Genomic DNA, 21,138 nt, shown 5'->3' on the forward strand with positions numbered 1-21,138 from the left:
GAAATTCTAACTCCCTTTTATTATCGACAATTTCTTCAAAGATAAAACTTGAATAATTTTTTCTAAATGAATAAACTTGAATAAATTATATTTGAATTGTTGTCATCAAGTGATCAATATACATTCATGAACTTTAAAAGTCTAATATGTTCAACTTTCAATTTTGTGTTTAATAAATTCTTGTAATATTTGAATCTTATAAAAATTCACAAAAATTTATAATTGATATATTAAATACAAAATTAAATTTTGTATCTATTTTCAATTTAGTGTCAAATATATTCTCAAATTATAAAATATGTTAAATAAATCAGAGTATTTATTAGACACAATTAAACATTTTTAAAGCTCGATTGGACAGTCATTTTAAAGGTCTATTGGACACAGTTGGAAGGATGGACACTTTTGTAAAATTGAAGGGATTAAATAGTCACAAGTTTACAAACCTATTAAATAATAAAGGTTATTTACCAACTTGATTTCATACTAATTACTAAGGCCGCTTGCAACTCTTCCATTTTTTAGAAAAAGAATTTAAAAATTAAACCTATTTTATATCAATTTTTCTTAATCAAATTCCAAATTTAAAAACAAGTTTTTAAATTTTAGCTTGATTTTTATAATATTGGTAAAAAATATTAACAAAGCAAAAAAAAAAAAAAAAGATTATTTATAGACTTAATTTTCAAAAATTAAAAATAAAAAATCAAATAATTACCACATTTGTATGTTTGATTTGTTTCTTAATACAACTACAATTTTATGATAATTTCAGTTGAGTTTCATTTGATTTTTTTTCTTTTCTTTTTTTAAAATCTTAGCTAAGTTTCATAAAATAATAATAATAATAATAAAAGTAAGTCTTTCAATAAATAGGCCAACTCGTGATAAAAGTGCCTCCAGAAAAGGTCAACAAATAGGCCAAGTCGGGACGGAATCACGAACCAGTACTTTCAATAAGAATGGGCTATTTCTACACTCTTTCTTGATCTCTTCAAAACATCTTTCTCACCCCTAGAAAAGCTTACTTTTATTTTATTTCACAAACCATATCTTGGTAATGATAGATTTTTCAAACAATAAAGAAAAGGAAAAGAGAAAAAAAGCTTCTGAAAAAGATGCAAGCCATTCTAGTACAGAGAGTCTTTCCTATCATCATCAAAATAGGCAGTAGCGGTACTGTTTTTATTTGCATCAATGTTATAAGTAAACTGTAAAGCCACCATCATCTCAGTGCTTCCCGTGACTCAAAAAAGTTATAAATCATGGCTTTGTATTTATCACTCGGTCCCATCTTTCAAACTCTCTCTCTCTTTCTCTCTCTCTCTCTCTCTCTCTCTCTCTATCTTCTAAATGTAAAAAACTCAAGTTTCTATATAACCAACCAACCCACCAAACCAAACCATCTTCCCTAGAGAAAAAGTGGTTCATTTTTTAAGGCAACCAAAAGTGAAAGACTATCTAACAGTGGAGTTTGATTTTTACCCTAGAAGAAAGTTAGGTGAAGCAAAAAGCTTTAAACTGAGCGTCAATGGAAAGGTTTGAGAGGTACGGTAAGAAGAGAGTGATGGTGGTGGTGGATCATACATCTCAGTCCAAGCATGCTATGATGTGGGCTCTAACCCATGTTGCTAATAAGGGTGACTTGTTCACTCTTCTTCATATTGTTTCTCACTCAAACAGGCTCTCTGAAATGCCTTCTGATTCTTCTTCCTCTTTTCTTGCTAACTCTCTTGGCTACCTCTGCAAAGCTTCTAGACCTGAGGTATCACTTCTGTTTTGATTCTTTAGTTAGCCTTTAGTTTGCAATTTTGTCTTTGGATGAATTATTATATATCCTCCTAGTCCTTCATGGGTTCTACTTGGATCTTCTATCCTATCACTCTTTTCCCCCACCTGTATTCAATTCTGTGTAAACAACATTGAACTTCTTAAGCTTTGTTTGAGGTTTGTTGTTATTATTTTTCTAATATAGGGTATATCAAGTTTAGTTTCTACTTCTCTATCTTACTGGGATGTGTGGGATATGGGCCATATGGGGAATGACTTCTAATTTAATCCCTTGGGTTTAATGCATGTTTTAATAAATAAAATAAGGGGAAAAAACAAAGCATAGTAAGGAGAGAAAGTGTCTAAAAACAGAAAAGAGAGAAATCTCCAAGCCACTGACTACTAGCTAGCCGTTTCCTAGTGCTCTCTCCCATATCTAGATTGGAGGGCCATCTTTGTAAATGACTAATGAGATATTTGAGAGTGATTTTCAAATTGTGAAAATCACTTTTGTCATTTGTGAAATTAGAAAATATTTTTAAAAGTGTGATTGAATGTTTGAAATTGAACATTGAATTAATTTTAAATGATTAAAAACATGTTTCTAAGGTTTATTTGGATTTAATGGAGGAAAAAGGTTTATTACAAAATCATTTTTATTTAAACTCTTTTGATAAAAACCATTTAAAATGCACTTCGAAATTATTTTTAAAGCTATTCCGAACGGTTGTCAAATACTACATTTTTTTTTAAATGATTTATTTTCAAAATTAAATACCAATCAAACATACAAAAACAAATTGAACTCTTTCATATTTAGTTCAAAACATACACCCAGAAAGGGGGAAAAGTGAGGTGAAGCCATCTTTTTTAAGTATTACATCAGAGCAGTGTTGGGTTCTGTGACCGATCTAATTTTTGGTGCAAAATTTCAGGTGGAAGTTGAAGCACTAGTGATTCAAGGCCCAAAAGTAGAGACAGTTTTGAGCCAAGTGAAGAAGCTTGAGGCATCTGTTTTAGTAGTTCCCCAGAAAAAGCCCTCTCTGTTTGGCTGGTGGGTCCCAACCTCTTCCATCATCATATATAGGCCTTTTTTTCATTTAAAAAAAAAAACAGTAAAAAGTTTGAATGGTCATGATTACTAACCTGGTAGACATGGTAATTTCTCTTGCAGCTTCTGTGGGACCAGCAGCTCAGAGCAGCTTGTGGAACAGTGCATCAACCATGCAGATTGCTGTACAATTGGGGTTAGAAAACAGACCAATGGCATGGGAGGTTACCTTATCAACACCAGATGGCAGAAGAACTTCTGGCTCCTTGCTTAGTTGTACAAACAAAAAAAATTCACCAATGCAAGATCTGATGTTTCAACCTATCATCATCCTTCATGTGTTAGCTCTAATCTTAATCTTAACCCTGTAACTAAAAGCTAGATGCTCTTTACATTGTAGAACTCTTCATCAAAGTTGAATGTCTCCCGTCAGCATTTTAATAATCAGAAATTCAGAACTTTCATTCCAACAGGATACAACAATTGATCCATTCAGATGAACTTGAAAACTGAGATCGTTTCCAAGCAAAAAAGCAAGGTAGAGATGAATTTTAGGACGTCAGAAACCTGGGAATTGTTTTCTTTTTTGGTTTTTATAATTTGAATAGAAAGCAAGATTAAGAACAAAAATGATTGGAACTCTAATAATGATTGCCTCTTTAATCAGAGACATGAGATAACTAGTAAAAGAAAAGGTGATATCAGTCTCTCATTGATATGCTAAATCTACAAACAACAAAATATGTGGTGGGGAGATAAAAAGATAGCATTATGAAGAAGAAAAATTGAAATCGCCTAAAGCAAGTGGACAGAACAAACAAGCCCCGAGTATTATGCTTTTGTATTCTTTTGTACTTTCCTTTTTCTACTATTGGTGTGCCAACTACCAAGAACACATCAACCGCAATGCAACCAATTAGATCTTATCATCTAATTTGTCATTTACAAGGGGGAGCAACTCCATCCGACTCCGAGGGGTCCGAGGTGTTCTAGGAGTTCGAGGGGTTCCGGGTGGCTGCTGTGAGATAAGATGTCTTACATAACCGTAGAATGTACAACCCAAAAGTGTAATCGCACATCCAACTGCATTTAGCATTGAAATTGGGTTTCGGAATATCAACCATGAAACAAGGACAGCAACAGCTACCTGCGCATAATGAAATTCAAATGTAACTCACCAGAGTATTAAGAAGGGAAATTTGTATAGGGAACAAGGAATTATAATGGTCTATAAGACTATACTCCATGCCAATGTTATCAAGCAGGACTTGCCTTAAGGTTTCCAGCAACATTGAACGTCACGGCAGTGGTGGAATGAATCACATAAAATATGGAGAAGTTAAGACAGAAAGCCATCACCCCAGAGCTGAAAATGATGATGAGTGACGAGCAAATAGACTGGTGCGTGTGAAGCCAATCAAGAACCCCGTTACCTTCAAGGAGCATAGCAGGTACAGCCAAGATCATGGTTGCAAAAGGCGCCATGTAATACACTGTATTTATGCTGATGCCCAAAAGAAAACAAACACCAAAGATCAAACATAATTAGGAACATATATAAAACAACGAAAAGAACCATTAGCATGAAATGACTGTCCAATGAATGGTAGAGTATTAATTGAAAATGACAACCAGCAGGGGAGGGGTTTGATCTTTGGTGGAAACATGTCATTATAATTTATGAGGGAGGAAGAAGTCATTTCATTTAACCATCCATGCCAGTGATAATACATGTACAATTGAAGAAGGATACAACATGAAACATAAATGTGTAGCATTAAACAAAAAGAACATGGCTGCGAAAAGGAGTAGGATGTATGCATATCACCGTACACACTTGGAGTCATTCAAATATTCATGTTTATAAGGATTATGACCATAAAACCAAGATTACAAACAAGAAGACTGAATAATATGAACGTACTATACGAAATGCATCCAAATAATTGAACTGATGACAAATACTTGTAAAGAAAAGAAAATCAAATCAGTAAATGTTTAATGATTCAACGATCTATATAAAAAAATATCGAAAATTCAAAATCTGTGTATTCGTACAATTATGTCATCTTAAAAGGCGTCATAATTATTTTCACTATTCATTACTTGTCTAGTTTTCTTTGTGTATTGTTGTGAAGGAGGGCCAAAACTTGCCTCGGTATCACAACTTATGCAACTGAGAAGAAAAAAATTGTAATAAATTATATTAAAATTTGAGCGACTGATTTGTATCAGAATGTCAACGCTGGTGGAGGTGGACACTGACACACTACCTAAACTAAGGTTACTTGAGCTACCCATAATAAGAATCCACCACCAAAGGATGCGAGAAAGGTAACTGACAGCATGGTATTTTGATAAAATGAAAAAGGTTGAATTGCTAAAGAGTGTTAAAACAGTCTGCAGCCGAAAAAATATAAAATACTAGTAATGGAAATTGATCTTCGGAGATGTAAAATTTTCTTTACAGACCCAAAGAAGAACAAAAAAAACAGAGAAAAAGGCACTAGAGTTAGCAAGTGGGGAAGACTGGAGAATAATGAAGAGTATATAAATAATTCATTGTCGACTATGAAACACTTTCAAAATTTTCTTCAATTCATTCAACCAAAACTAACCTCTTCTGCTTACATATGAACACATTCCCTTTGGAAGTACTTGCAGATTTTTAATTTAGATTTTATATATGTCTATAAGAAGAAAGAGGAACTACATGGCCAAGAATGGAATTGGCTTTTTAGTATCTATGATCCTACTAATTGCATGAACAATACTGAACATATCACATATTTGTACTTTAAGGGTATCTCTAAATGGGGTTTTCAAGCAACAACAATCAATCTAAACCCAGAGAAAGAATGCAACAACCAGGAATGCAGGATGAAACTTAGTTTTACAAGAAAAATTGAATCCAAAAAGAATTAGCCACGCAAAAAAAGGCAGTACCTGTCGAACTTGTATCCATGCAATAAGGATTCGGCAAGGATGGTCTTTGTAGAGGTAGCCAAACAACCAAATAAGGCAGCACAAAACCCAAGCATGTTAAAGCTCATCTCGGTCACAGAAGTAAGAAGAATTCCTCCAACGATGGGTATCAAAGATGCCCATATTCTCCAGTCAAAGTACTTTCTCCATACAAGCCATTGTAAAACAACTGTTAAAAGGAAAAAAAAAAAATGTAACAACACAATTTAAAATTGAAAATTTCGAAATAAAAAAACATAGAACAATGAAAAACAGATAATGAACAAACAATTAAAATTCAAAACCGCACCTGTTGTTGCAGGAGTGAAAGACTTTATTGTCTGCATAAAAGAAACCGGAATATAACGCAAGCTGACATTTCCCAACACTATGTTAATACAAAACACAAATGACATGGGGAATATCCTTCTCCACCGATCTTCAGGATCAACAGAAATCAGCGGTTTAACTTTCAATACTTTAATCGCCATATACGCTCCAATAGCAGAGCAAATGAAGTGAATACAAGAAACCGTTAAAGGGAATTTAAAATCCAATTTCTGCAGAAACACAAAAACAAAACAGATCAATTTCACAACCAAAGCAAACCTAATCGAGAAATGAAGAAAATAGAGAAAATTCAGCAAGACCTGAAAGATCCACTTGTTCATGATAATGACGGTGACATTGAAACCCCACCATTGAAGAATTGCAAAGAGAGATCTAATGGTAGTCCACTGGCACAACCGAGCTTCCTCCATCTCTATGGCCTCAGACCCCAGATCACCAAATGAAAAACCGCGAAAAACCCAATAGATAAAAAAGAAAACAGACCCTGAACTCGGAATTGGAAAAGGAACGCCCTAATTCAGCGTAGTTGAGAGCTGAGGAAAAGGTTTAGCAGGAAGAAGTTAGAGTATATGAAACGGATGAATTTGGGGGCAAAAAAACGCAGAAGGCATGCATCCCCGCCGAGGATCGTACTTGTAATTCTCTCTCTAATTCATTGCAATTGCAATTGAAATTGAATTTCTAAAAACGCTTCAGTTCGTGATGTCTATCTATGGCTGGAGCCTGGAGCGTTGGGCTCATTTCTTTAGCTTAGGGTCTGGCCATGGCGATTGATTCAGACTTGGATTTGGCTCTTCCTAATGGCTTTTGGGTTATATATTCTATTCTTATTAATTATTATTATTATTATTATTTTTACCCTTTTTCAATTTGGACATCCATGTTTATCCATACACCTCAAATTCCCTTATGATATGGTTAACTACATAAGTTGATCCTANATTTTTACCCTTTTCAAATTGCAAGGTAAAGTCCCAACATAAAGAAAAGAGAAACCTCTCCGCCCCAAAACGCTTGGGGATTGTGGGTCCCAGTTGCCACGTGTCCATTACTTAAGGCCGTCAAACCATCAACGGCACGCCAGATAATCTCACCCGTTCGTTTCTTGTTTTTGACGGATTACAGAACTTTTCCCATCTTTCAACCATCCGATGTCTCTTCTATTTTTCTTTTATTATAAATCAAATAAAAAAAACAAAATTTTTACGACTATTTTCAAATAAAATAAAATAAAATGAATCCACTTAGTAAAATGTCACTTATTATCACGAGTAGACACTTATAGATGATGGAAGTGTCTGTCAGTGTTCACTATTATCGTCTATTATTGATAGACATTATATCAGTGTCTATTAGTAATCGACAGTAACATTTTACTATATTTAAAATTATTTAGTTGTTTGACATTTAAAACAATTTTCTTATTTCAGTTTATGATTTTTTAAAAAATATTTAATAAGTTCAAGTTTCATTAGTTTAACAAAGTGAGCATAACTCAACTGACATACGAATGCATTGTTGATTGAGAGATTTATAGTTTGAATCTTCTTCCTCTATTATACTTAAAAAAAAGATTTAATTACGATAAAGAAGTCCAATTTTTCTTGAGGATTAAGATTATTTGAGACAAAGATATCTTTTCATTTTAAGAATTAAGATCATTTGAGATGGAGATGTCTATGTGTATTAATAGCTATAATATTTTAGTAACAAATTTCAAAATCATTATATATTAAGAATAAGTTATTGTTTAGAAAAAAAAATAATAATTCAATGCCTTTGGGAAAAAACATTTAATAATAGGTTTTAGAAACAAGACAAATATTATATAAATACATTATTTTTCTTTAGAAAAACAGGTTATTATATAGATACTATAGGGGTGGCACTGGTACCGGCAGAATGTGATTAGTCGGGGACCGGTCTAACTGGTAACGGCTGCACTCGACTATGTGTTTTCCTCCCTTTTAAAACCCATGATTATTTCCTTTCTATTTTCTTCATTATTTGATTTTTTGTACACCTAACTTAATTATTTCGTAGGTAAGCCTTTTTTTTTTCCGGAGGGATGAAATTCAAACAAAATTTTAAACTTTATGTCAATGTGACTACTCAATTATAATGGATATGATCTCATTTCCTAGAATTTGAAGTTTCAGTGCCCTATTTCCATAGTTGTACTGGAAAAATGAACTTAAATTTTTTTTCGAAAGAATCATCCCCTAAGTATTACTTAATTGGTTAAGGTATATATATTCAAGAGGAAATAATATTTTTTAGTCCTCAAGTTTTGAAGAATATGTGTGTTTGGTTTTTGAGTTTTTAAAACATATCTTTTTAGTCATTGAATTTTTTTAGAATAAGTTTATTTGGCCTTTAAGTTTTTAAAATATACCTTTTTAGTTCCAAATTTTTAAAAACAAATTTAAAAAACTCATTGCATTAATATTTTAAAATGATACATTAAAATGATGTAATTCGAAAAGACCACACTGTTTTAGAAAAAAAAAAAAGAATAAAAAATTAAGAATGTAATTTAATATTTTTCTTATTTAATTTTTCCATAACACACAAAAGTGATAATGAAAGATTGAACCTTCAAAAAAAAAAAAAAAAAAACTCCCTCAACCATAACGTTGTAATTTGTATAAATTAATTAGTATTATTTAGTTGTTAATTTTAGAATAGATAACAATTTTGAATTTAGTTAGTTATTTGTCTCTCTCTAGTTTTGGTGAGAGATTTGAAAACCTTCTCATCGCAATTAATAACACATATTTTATAGTAATTGAGTTATATTCGTTGATATTAATTTTTTTAAAGATTAAATATTTTTTTTAATGATATTTTGAAATAAAATTTCATATAAGAGTTTCTCCCAAAGTTTGGAGAAAAAAATTTGCCCATCGATGTGAAATCTCTCAAATTGTGATATGCTTTGAATAGGAGGTTCCATGTTATTATATTTATACATATTTTTTTTTATATTACACATGATATATATAAAAATTTACATATTTTTTTTTTTATATTACACATGATATATATAAAAATAATCAAAGCGAGTATAGCTCAATTAACATAAAATAATTATAATTTAAAAATTAAAATAATTGTTATCAGAATTATGAAAAAGGAAAATTCCAACTATATATCTTTCTGTCAAAATACATATATATATATATATCATTTGAGCTAAACTTATTTTAACAACTAAAATGAATTTGAACCAAACGACACTTGACTATAATGTAATAAATTATAAGAAGAATAAATTAATGCAAGCGTTTGGTAGTTTTTGGAACCGTCCAAGATATTGATCGCAATTAATGAAACATTAATAGCAAGTTAATGGACCGGAAAAACAAGGCTGTTATTTGTCTTTTCGGTAACCAATTTATACTTTTGTTTAAATATATATTTTTTAATGCCTCCTATTATACTTTGATGGAGTGAATTTCAATTAAATACATGCGTTAGTCTCAAGATAAACTTATACTTCATGAAGTCAATTCTATGTTAAATTGCATTTATTAATCTTAAATGATATCCATCAAAATTTGATGGTTTAGTGCCAACAAGAACATAACTTAATTGACATATTGTTATATTTTATAAATATTTTGGTTCATTTTTTATATTTGAAAACAACCTTTTAAAAAACTTACAATGCAATCTATATGGTCTATAATCAAAATTTATTTCTCATGGTTGGATAAAACCCTCATAAATAATATTTATGTTAAAGATTATTTATGAGAATTTTATCAAACCATAATGAGATTTTATCCAAAAGCATAGAAACTAAATTTTAACTTTTTCCAAACCATAGGGACGAGATTTGTAATTTAACCATAAATTTAAACATTTGAAAATATGAAGACTAAAAAAGAATACGACAAAGTCATAACTATTTATATGAAAATAAAAATAAAAATTTAATGATAAAATAAATATTGAAATATTTGCTTCTTAACTTATAAGTCGAATCTCTTACTATACATATTGTTAACTCAACAAATATATATATATATATATATCAAAATTATCGTAACTCAACATATAATATGTGTTAAGAGTACTATCCATAAGCCACCGGTAGCGCAACCTCAACCATGCGTCAATATTCAATAATGCACCCCACGCCCACCTATGCCATGCGCCCTACAGCTCATTAATTTCGTTTTTTTCTCCCTTTACAAATCCTATAATTTATAAACAACAGCTTTTTTCCTTAAAAAGAAACTTTTTTTTTTGTTCTTTTTGCAATTTCTTGAAAATATATGGTTTACTCCTTCTAATTATTTAATGATTTTTTTTTTTAAACTATAGGAAAAAAGAGTGAATCAAATCTTCTATCATGAGATCGACAATATAATTTTTATGCTAATAAATTATGTTCATATTGATAATTTTAATTTAATGTTAATCTAAACATAACGTAACATGTTAAAATATATACCTCTAATCAAAAAGATCGAGAGATTCAAATAAAAAAGACGACAATTTTAATTTAATGTTAACCTAAACATAATGTAACATGTTATTTTGCTGCCATTTTTAGAAGGGGTAATATAAAATTTCTTTTGGTTAGTGGTCTAAACATAGAAATTTTAAAAACAATGGTTGTAATAAAAAATAAAGTTGTATTTTTTATTATTATAAAAATTATTTAATAGAAAATTTAGAAATTTGATTTTAATTTGAATTATTGTTAAAAATGTGTTTGATAAATCACAAAAATAATTACGATTACGTGTAATTTATTATATATTAAATTATTCCTATTTTTAAAAGTGAGGTGAGTTTTAAAGATCAAATACTACATTTTGTCCAAGTTTTAGTAACTTTTTTAAATGTAAGTTTTTTTTTAAAAAATTATTTATTTATTTTTTAATGGAAACATAAAGGAAGCAATTGGATTTTCAATATCAAATTTTGCCATCCCAACCTTACCACGTTTAGCTTGTCTTCTTCTATCGACTTTATAAGGTATTTGTTTTAAATTTAATTTTGAACTTATAAACTTTTTTCTTTTTGTTAATTTTCTTTTAATAAAATGTTTAAATACTATTTTAGTCCTTAAATTTTGAGTTTTAGTTGATTTTGGACTCTATATTTGGAATTACTCATTTTGTTCTCTATACTTTTAACTTTGGTTCATTTTGGTGTATGTACTTTTAAAATGTATATTTTGGTCATTGTACTTTTTAACTTCAATTTATTTTAGTCTTTAAACTTTCAAAAAGTAACAATTTTAATATCTAAAAAATGAAATGAAAATGAAAATGAAAATGTAAAGATCAAAATGGTCACTTTTTTAAAGTATAAAGATAAAAATGAACATTTTGATACTATAAAGACAAAAAATGAATCAAAGTTGAAAATATAGGAACAAAAATGAATACTTTCAAAATATAGAAATCAAAATGAACCAAAATCTAAAGTATAAAGACTAAAATAATATTTAAACCAAAATAAAAAGTACAAGTAGAGTGGGGAGATGTTTTCTTGGCATTAGTTTGGTTCATTGTTTACAGCTAAATACTGATCTTTATAGTTGAATTTTAGTATTTTACAAATTACTCTTGAACTTTGTACAATGTTTCAATTATGTTTTTAGATTGAAAATTTTTTATTTTAATTTTTGAACTTCACACGATTAAAAAATAATAAAATTTCGAGATTGATGTGGTAAGAAAATTGACACGACAATTAATTTGTAAAATTTGAAATACATACGTGACATCATTATAATATTATTAATGTAAATTGAAAAAGAAATTAATGTGTAAAATAATTTTGTAAGCCAATTCTATCTTCTGAGTTGAAATGAAGGTTAATGACAATCTTTTAAATAGTTTAAATTCACTTGTAAATAATTTGTTATGTACAATTTTTACTTTTTATAATAATCTTTCCATCAATTAATCCTTCATTTTAATGAAAAAACTCACCAAATAATTCAACTCTCAAATTTAAAAGGGAAGTTTTACAAATTTAGAAGCATAATTGAAAATTATCATAAAATTAAAATTCAAACATATTTGGCAGAATTTAACGGATATATATGAATGGATTGTGACCATCATGCTTTTGTGTCAAATGGACAAATTAAGACTAACACAAGTCATGTAATGTGATCACCACCTCTACACCGTTAGATATATAAAAAAATAAATTCTAGAACAACTTTAGTAACGTATTTAATAATATGAGAATGACAGCCTTCATATGATGAGATTTTTTTTTTTTTTTTTTTAAAATATCAATTTATATCCATAAATTTTAGAGGTGATATCGATTTAAACTTTAAACTAAAATTTGTAATGAATTAAACCGTAAACTTTTACAAGTGTATCAAGTTGCACCTTCCACGTTCCATTTGGAAAAATTTATGTGAAACTTATAATTGTATCAATTAAACCCACAAGCTTTCTTTAATGAATCAATTATTAAGATTCTTAGACCAAATTTCCTTTCAAAATCATTCATGCATTTACTCTAATAAATCTAGTTTGTTAAATCGACATTTCAAGAAGTCTACACACGTTTAAGAATAAATGCATGAATGGATTTTCAAAGATAATCCTAATGAATGATCTAAATTAGCTATGAAAACTTAGAAAATTAATTGACTTGAATTCTAGGTTTCACACGATAATGGTCGAACGAAATATGGAGAAGGATATAAATTGATAGACTTATGAAAGTTCAAGGTTTAAATTGATATAATTATTATTTAAAGACTTAAATTGATATAACCCCTAAAGGTTAGGGATATAAATTGATATTTGACCTTTTTTGGGGTTAAATTATGAGTTTGGTCATTGAACTGTTAGGGGATGATTAGTAGGTCTTTATAAACTTCCAGTTTTATATTTATAAGTCCTTATATATTTTAAATATCTAACAAGTTACTTTCAGGCAAAGTGAGCTTGGCTCAATGATATTGGCATAACTTTTGCCCCTAGAAGTCGGAGGTTCAACTTCCCACCCTATAGTTGTTTTAATTTTATGTATACGTTTGAATATTTTAAATATCTAACAAGTTATTTTTAGTCAAAGTGAGCTTGGCTTAATGATATTGGCATAATTTTTGTCCATATATATATATATATATATATATAATTTCAGGAGTACGTTCGACATAAAATTGAAAGACTCCATTCTATTTCTACAAGATACAAATTTCGTAGAGTTAAACTAAATTATGTTAGAAACCTATTAGACGTAAAAATATCATGTTTAGAGCACTTAGTAGATACCTTTTAATTTCACCTATTTATTAATCGAAAAAAATTAAAAGTTAAAAACTTTAACATACATAACTCTAAATAACTTGTAATTTGATAACTTTTTCCGAGGATGTTAAGGACAACAATCCTCCAAATATCTCCACAATGATATGATAGTGTCTACTTTGAGCATAAACCCTAATGACTTTACTGTTAGGGCTTTTAGGGGGTGTTTATATTACACCCCTTCCCAGATTACCCTCATAATTCGAGAAGAAGTGTGAAGACAATAATTACCAATTCTCTTATGACAACTACTACCATCATACTTCCATGAATGTGTACTCTTAGTACCTGATAAACAGTTTAATAACTCACAACAAATTTATTATCAAAAAGTCTATACAACTTAGCATACAAATTTCCACATAGTAGGATACTACATTTACAATAACGACTCAAAATTCTATTATGACTCCCACAATATGAACATGAGATCCAAATTAAACAAGATATGATGAGCCACCTAAGCTCCAAATTCTCTAAGGTTTCTGAGAAGTGACTGACTGGTAGAACTGCTAGGCCTCGAGACGTGACCGTTACCTGGGGAGGAAAATTTTAAAAATGGTGAGCTGAAAATGTCCATTTACATTCATGATATAAACATGTTTATAATAAAACATTTACATTCACATCCCAGGGTTCAAAAATAAAAACTAGAAAATATGAAATCATAACATGTAAAACCCTAGATTAAAGCTCATTATCATTTCCTGTAAAATTTTCTCTACTCATTTGCTTGAACATGTGGGAGAGCCCTTTTGCTCAATCTCTAATAACCTTAGTTGAGAGAGAGATCTTTTGCTCGATCTCATCAACGTCAATAACATAGATCTTACGTGCATGTAGAAATGAATAGGATCTTGCTTATCTTACCATACCTTTGGTAGCAAGGACCGTCATATAACTGGGTACCTTGTCATACCTTTGGTACCAAAGCTTAGGAGTAGGTTTTACATATCAAGCATACATGTTAACATCATAAAGCAACATATTTATCAAGCTTACGAGAATTGGTAAATAGCTCATTTTAATGCTAAGTCATGACATAAAATTCAAGTAGAATGCATAGAAATTACAAGTAAAAACTGTCTTTAAATCATTAACATGCGTTCATAGTCGACTCCCATTACTTAAAACATGCGTTGGAACATCAAGATAAAAGTAACTATGTATTGGTAATTTATAAGTAAAACACTCAGCAAATATTTTGAAAACTACTCATTCACTGTCTTTAGGTTACTTCCATAAAGGATTGTAAGCTTCCCCTATATGCGTCTACCCTTTAAGAATAACAAGAGCCTTTGGTTAATGCCTTAGCTTCCCCTCGAGCTTAACTTACTATTCAAGCTAACATATGCTAAGCCTCAACTTTAGTTCGACGCATCGCTTTAATCCCTTTCTACTCGACGCATCCTCAGTACCTTGGTACTTAACGCATTACCACACTTAGCCAAATTTTTATCTTGCGACTAGTTAGTATGTGGCAGCGCGCACACTCTTAGACGTCAGAACATGTTGGCTTTGCCTATGCGATGGACACTTGCCCGCATTTAGCGTCTCTGGTTAGCTATTTGCTTATGTGTGGGTTGCAGCTGCTTGCTTGTTCATCCAATCAAAATTTCATATTTCATTTTCAGCTTGAATAACTTAAATTCCAGACTTAGTCTCATGAAATTTTCTTTTAAGAACTTACTCCTAAACGTCTTAACTAGCTTATCTTAGAATCTCAGTCTTCGATTCTTCCTTAATAGCTTGGAATTTATCCAGATTTTCAACTCACCCGCTTGGCCTTAGATTCTTGGATAGTTGAAGAAATTCTTCAACTTTCAGCTCAATTCCTTGGAAATTTTCCTTTGGCAACCTTAGATAAACTCTTTCACCGTTCAAGCTTCAGATTTAACTACAACTCTTCTTCCTTAGCATGATTAGAATGCTCAAACCGAGCTTTTTCAACTTCATGCTCATAATGTTTCTCAAGTGACAGCTGGCGCACTAATCCATCTTTTATGGCCTCTAAACACGCCATTTAGTCCACTAATTAGGTGATTAAGCTGAATGCTTAAGTTTTTCATCAAGTCGCAGGTTTGCATCCCAGTTGTCTTTCTTCTCAACCAACGCATACCCCGGCTAACTCGGCATTCCTGTTGGGTTTTATGTCCTAAAACTCCCAGTTTGTAAAAGTTAAACATATTCTATCATCAATAAAAGATGTTATTCAACATTTCTTCAATAAAGGTATTGAATCTATTAATTGTATTCAAAGAGACTAAATCCAATAAACTAAGATCCATGGCTATTACATGAATACTTGAACTTTATGTAGAGATATAAAGATGGATCAAGTTCGAGTAAATAGCCAAAACGGTCTATAGTACATGATTAAGGTTGGGTACCTTATTCTGGTAACACTATTGGATGCGACCCATTCTGTAGTTGTTACAAGGTGTTGTAAAAATACTACAAATGAAGTGATCCAGATTCGTTCATGTATTGACATGAGGAGTGAGGGTGTCTTATGCAATGAGTTTGCATAATATCGGACCAAGAAATAAGTCATTCTTACTTTATAACGCTGTTTACTATTTAAGACTGACTATTTCGCTTAGATGATTTAGGTAACTCGATCTTAATCCTCAGCTAACAATTAACTCCTGTTTATTCAGAATTATCCTTAGATTTACATAGGTGAGGGCTGACTTAACAGCACTGGCTCAATAAGCCTCCCATTTCAGGGGTAAGACCGGATAGATAGCTGGGGACGTAGGGTGCAAGTCGGAAGTCACGCCTACACGATTTAGGGATAGAAGAAAGGTTGTTCTCTTAAGTACTGAATCTAGGTCTTGAACAAGGGGCCCCACCCTCTCACTGGCTCGAGAGGGATTTGGTTTAGTGATTGGACCATAAACCAATTGTTCATTAGAGGTTCAGTTGGAACTTAAGGAACAAGACATAATATCGAGGGTAAAACAACACATTGACCCAGTCGATATCACGAACAACCTGTGAAGGGTCGACTTATTATTTATGGTTATATCGTGTGGACACAAATATATCTACAGTGAGAAGAGTGCAACTATTGAGCTATAGTGGTATGATTCGATAGTTAACAAATACTGATTAATTCGGTTTAGAGAGTTTTAGCCAATTAATCTTAATCGTTGGAACTCATGATCTGTAGGTCCATAAGGTCCCTTTACTAACTCGTAAAACATGAACACATTGAATTATTAAATTGAATGAATTTGGAATAATATCAATTTGAAATTGTTCAAATTGAAATTAGGGTTTTAAGTTTGAATTAGTTCAAAATCAAATTAGGGTTTGCATAATTATATTTGATATAATTAACATTTAATTTGTTGAAATTAAACAAAATTGAAAAGTGTATAATATTTAAATATTGATTTAAATATCAATTACATAAATAAGATTCATGTTTAAAATTAAGTGTATGATTAATTTAATATTTGATATTCAAATTATTTAATTAATTAAATTTGTTTAATTAATTAAAAATAAAATTGATTTCCAATTTTAAATTCAATTTGAGAAATTGGTTTTTGAATTTTTTTGAATTTGATTGATTATGTATTAATTAAATAGATTTTAATTAATTAAAATGGAAATTAAGGTTTTGAAAAATATGAAAAATTGAATTTTGGTTTTCAAAAATGGAAACACCCCACTTCATTGAAGGAGGAGGACACACAAATCCCACCATATAGTTTAAGCAGTTGCTGGCCTTGTCCAAATGCTGAAGTGTTTGCATGGTGGTGGTAGATCAAAACACTCTAATTTGAAGGAATGAACAAGGATTGAAGCTGAAAATCGGTTTTTTGTGGACTTCATCTTCTTCCTCCTAAAACCCATAACATAAACTCACCAACTTCACTCAAATCCGAGTTCCATCACTCAAATTCAAGGTTGAGAATATTAGATAAGATCTCTTGGTGGTTCACTGTCGATTTAGAGCCGATTTGGAGTGAAGAACAGCTCGGAATTGGAAGATTTCATCAAAGGTATGTTTATTTCAAACCCTCTTGTGAAAGCATGCTTTTAGAACTCAAATTATTTGTAATCAGAGTGCTTATTGATTCTGTTTGCTTCCATTGCATGCTGATGTATTCCTTCAATTCCCTTGCTCACGCATCCCTAACCAGCGAATATGCTGACTTTACCCTTATACACTCGTGCTTAGGCCTACTGTTCATAACGTATCCTTTAACTTCTAACACACCTCAGTACTCCTCAACTACCATCCGTTCACTTAGGCAACCTCAATTGCCCACATACTATCCACTTTAGGCCTTTACTAACCTCCATATGGCTCTTGACGCATACCTTCTGTTAGACTTAGCCAATTTCCACTCATAGGCTCTTAAGCCTACAGTCGCTCATGCGTTCCTCACTTATACATTCCTGATTCTCTTCTAAGCGTTAGCTCTCCTATCTTACTCGAAAGCGCAACTTTCAACACTTAGGCAAATTCCTACCTCCCTTTCAATCTAGCGTCGTACCTACCTTCATTGTCTTACTTTCCTAAATTTTGTCTAAGTGTTAGTTGCCCATGACTACCTGAGCACCCCATTTCAAGACTTAGAAACTTTTCTTCATCTGTACCTCACATGCATACTCATTATAACCTCCATATAATTTTCACTACTACAAACATTATAACTACATGCTTACAAGAATTTAAACATGTAATTAGAATGATTTAAAAGTAATTAACTAATAAAATAGATTTAGGGGTCTACAGTTTGGCTCATCAACATGAGTTTAGTTGAATTGGTATAATATACAAACTCAATGTTTGGTCCACCAACTTTAAATGTTGGTGGAGTTGAGTTGGTATATTTTACCAACTCACCCTAACTCTCATTTCTTCCAATGTTTTCGATGGCTCTACCCATCAGGCACTGTCGATGATTATCGATGCCACACTTTGGGAACTAACTCTGGACTCTGACAAACACCTTTGATGACAACTCTGGTGACCCAACTTCAACGACCACCTTTGTGTGACCAACTCCAACGACCAATTTTGGGTTCTGCCAACCACCTTCAACAACAAACTCTGATGACCAACTCCAAAAGCTATCTTTGTAGGCACCAAAAACCACCTCCCACTACAGACTTCGATGAAAATCACCTTCGATGATCACTTTTGAGGGAGTAACTCTGACGACCAACTCCGTATTGGGAATGGTATCCTACATCTCCTTGTAATCTCGTAGTTTATAAACACTGTATAAACATATTTTTGTAAATAAAATAAGTGTTATTTTATAAGCATATACTCAATCCAATAAACTAAGATCCGAGGTTATTTCATGTAATTTAAACAAGTACTAGAGACATACAAGTGGATCTTATTTAAATAATAACTAAATCGTCTGTAGTACATGGATAAGATTTGGTGCCTTATCCTGGTGACACTACGGATACGACCCATTTTAGGTGTTTAAAATGTTGTAAAGTGCTACAAATGATCTGATCCTGATCATTCATGTGGAGATATGTGAGCGGAGGTATCCTATACAAAGAGTTTGTATAAGATCGGATCATGAAATGATTAGTCTCTTTATATAAGGTCGTTAATAATAGAGACTTGCATTTCACTAGGATGACCATGGGTGACATGACCTGAATCCTGCGTGAGTTGTGAACTCCTGCTCATGAAGGCGGTCCTTTGATTTGTATGAGTGAGAGTAGCCTTGCCAACTCAACAAGCCTATCATTTTGAGGATTCGTCTGACTGGGGAACTGGAAACTCAACTACACAAGACGGAATTCACTCCTTCCCCGACGTAGGGGTAAGTAGATAATTTGCTCCCTTAAGGGCTGATTTCGGGTCTTGAACATAGTGGCCACACCCTCTCCTCACCTAAGAGGACTTGGTCATAATGGGACTATGACTTATTATTAATTAGAGGAATCAGTGATACTTAAGAAGTTAGATATAACTACAGGGGAAAAACGGTATTTTGGCCTAACCATACTTACGAGCAATTTGTGAAGTATTATCGCACTGTTGATTGGTTATACCAATAGACACAGAAATCTATCTGTAGTGCGAAGAGTGCAGCTGTCAGTATTTAGTGGAGTAATCGAAAATTAATGGATGTTGGGTAATTTAATTAAAGAGTTTAATTAATTATCCGAGTACTGTTGGTGCTTCAATCTACAGGTCCATAAGGTCCCCACTGTAGCTCAACAGTGATTTAATCTTTGGATTAATTTGAAGTGTTCAAATTAATTGAGAGAATTAATTATATATGATATAATTAATTATAATATATTTGATACATTATGAGAGGAATTTGAATATGATTCAATTAACTAACTTGTAATAACAAGAAGTTGAGAAATCATCTTCTTCCAAGAATTCACACACAGAGAAGTTTTATCTGAAAGAGAAAGGTTATCTGAAGAAAACTTCCCTTTCATCCTCTCCATCTTCTTCCCTCTTCCCCGGACTCAAGCAAAGCCCACAACTCCTGCTTGAATCTTTGAATCCCAAAAGAGAATACAAAGGGTTCTCGACTGGTGGTATCCGTGCGTGAAGAAGGAAATCTGCGAGGACGGAGTTCTGTTCGTGGCTAGTACGAAGGATTACTTGAAGAAAGGTTCTTCAAAAGTGAGGTTTCTTGAAACCTGTTTTCTTTGTAAAAGCATGTTGTAATTTAATTGTTAAATGCATATCTCTTATTGTTTACTGTAAATTTTGTATTAAATAATTAATGAAATTTGAACAAACCGCTTCCGCTCAAGGATATCCTCATGTCGAGATTCCTTCACTCCGGACTTTGACAACCACCTCCAACAATAAAACTCTGACAACCAATTCTAATAACACCTTCATGCGACCAACTTCGAGCTTTAACAACCATCTCTGACTACGAACTCCAACAAAAACTATCTTCGACGATCAACTTCAACAACCACTTTCATGTGACCAAATCCGACAACCAACTTTGGGCTCCGAAAATCACCTTTGACAACAAACTTTGGCTACCAACTCCAGTACCACCTTCATGTGACAAACTTCAGGCTCTGACAACCACTTTCAACTGCAAAACCTTAGTGAAAATCATCTTTGATAATAAACTTCGACAATCATTTTCGGCTATTATAAGACTAAAAACTATTAAAGTATGTTATAGGGTTGTTGAATATACAAATAATAGTATTTTGTTTACATTAAGTGCAATATTTGTATGTAGAAATTTATAAAATATATTTCATTTAACTGAATTCACGTATCAAACGAGTGTCATTAATATTTGGAAAAGTATGTATGTAGTTAAATAGTATGTAACACATAATAAAAAAAAAGTATAAAACGGAGAATTTTTTCCTAGAACATTTTCTAGCAAGAAATAGTGAAAATTTGATATTTGTTCTCTAATGATCCTCTAAATTTGGAGGACTTGTAAGTGAAATTGTTAAAGAAATATGGTGGCGTTCCATTGGCTACTAAGATGATGAGAGATATTCAATTAAAAAAATTCATGACAAAGTAAAATATAGAGCAACAACAGGAAGAAGAAGAAAAAGAAGAAGATGATGATGAAATTTATGGAGAAAAATTAAGAATAAAAAGTTTTTATTTCCTTTTGATTTTCTATTTTATTTAACTATATTTCTGCAAGAAATATAATGGGTTAATTGTTGTTCATTATCAAAAAAAAAAAAATA

General features: G+C 31.5%; 2 protein-coding genes across 2 annotated transcripts; one reads left to right on the forward strand and one right to left on the reverse strand.

The window, feature by feature from the left end:
• Positions 1 to 902: 902 nt before the first annotated feature.
• Positions 903 to 3,262, forward strand: LOC120086377. Its single transcript, XM_039042994.1, has 3 exons — positions 903 to 1,765; positions 2,706 to 2,824; positions 2,945 to 3,262. The coding sequence occupies exons 1-3, from the start codon at positions 1,532 to 1,534 to the stop codon at positions 3,093 to 3,095; spliced, it is 504 nt and encodes a 167-aa protein (XP_038898922.1). The 5' UTR covers positions 903 to 1,531; the 3' UTR covers positions 3,096 to 3,262.
• A 207-nt stretch (positions 3,263 to 3,469) lies between these two features.
• LOC120086376 (UDP-galactose transporter 1) lies at positions 3,470 to 6,945 on the reverse strand. Its single transcript, XM_039042993.1, has 5 exons — positions 6,436 to 6,945; positions 6,096 to 6,345; positions 5,768 to 5,975; positions 4,094 to 4,325; positions 3,470 to 3,968 (listed from the first exon to the last, which is right to left on the reverse strand). The coding sequence occupies exons 1-5, from the start codon at positions 6,544 to 6,546 to the stop codon at positions 3,738 to 3,740; spliced, it is 1,032 nt and encodes a 343-aa protein (XP_038898921.1). The 5' UTR covers positions 6,547 to 6,945; the 3' UTR covers positions 3,470 to 3,737.
• Positions 6,946 to 21,138: the final 14,193 nt, after the last annotated feature.

This window comes from Benincasa hispida, chromosome 9 (genome assembly GCF_009727055.1).
Source record: "Benincasa hispida cultivar B227 chromosome 9, ASM972705v1, whole genome shotgun sequence".
NCBI classification, from domain to species: Eukaryota; Viridiplantae; Streptophyta; class Magnoliopsida; order Cucurbitales; family Cucurbitaceae; genus Benincasa; species Benincasa hispida.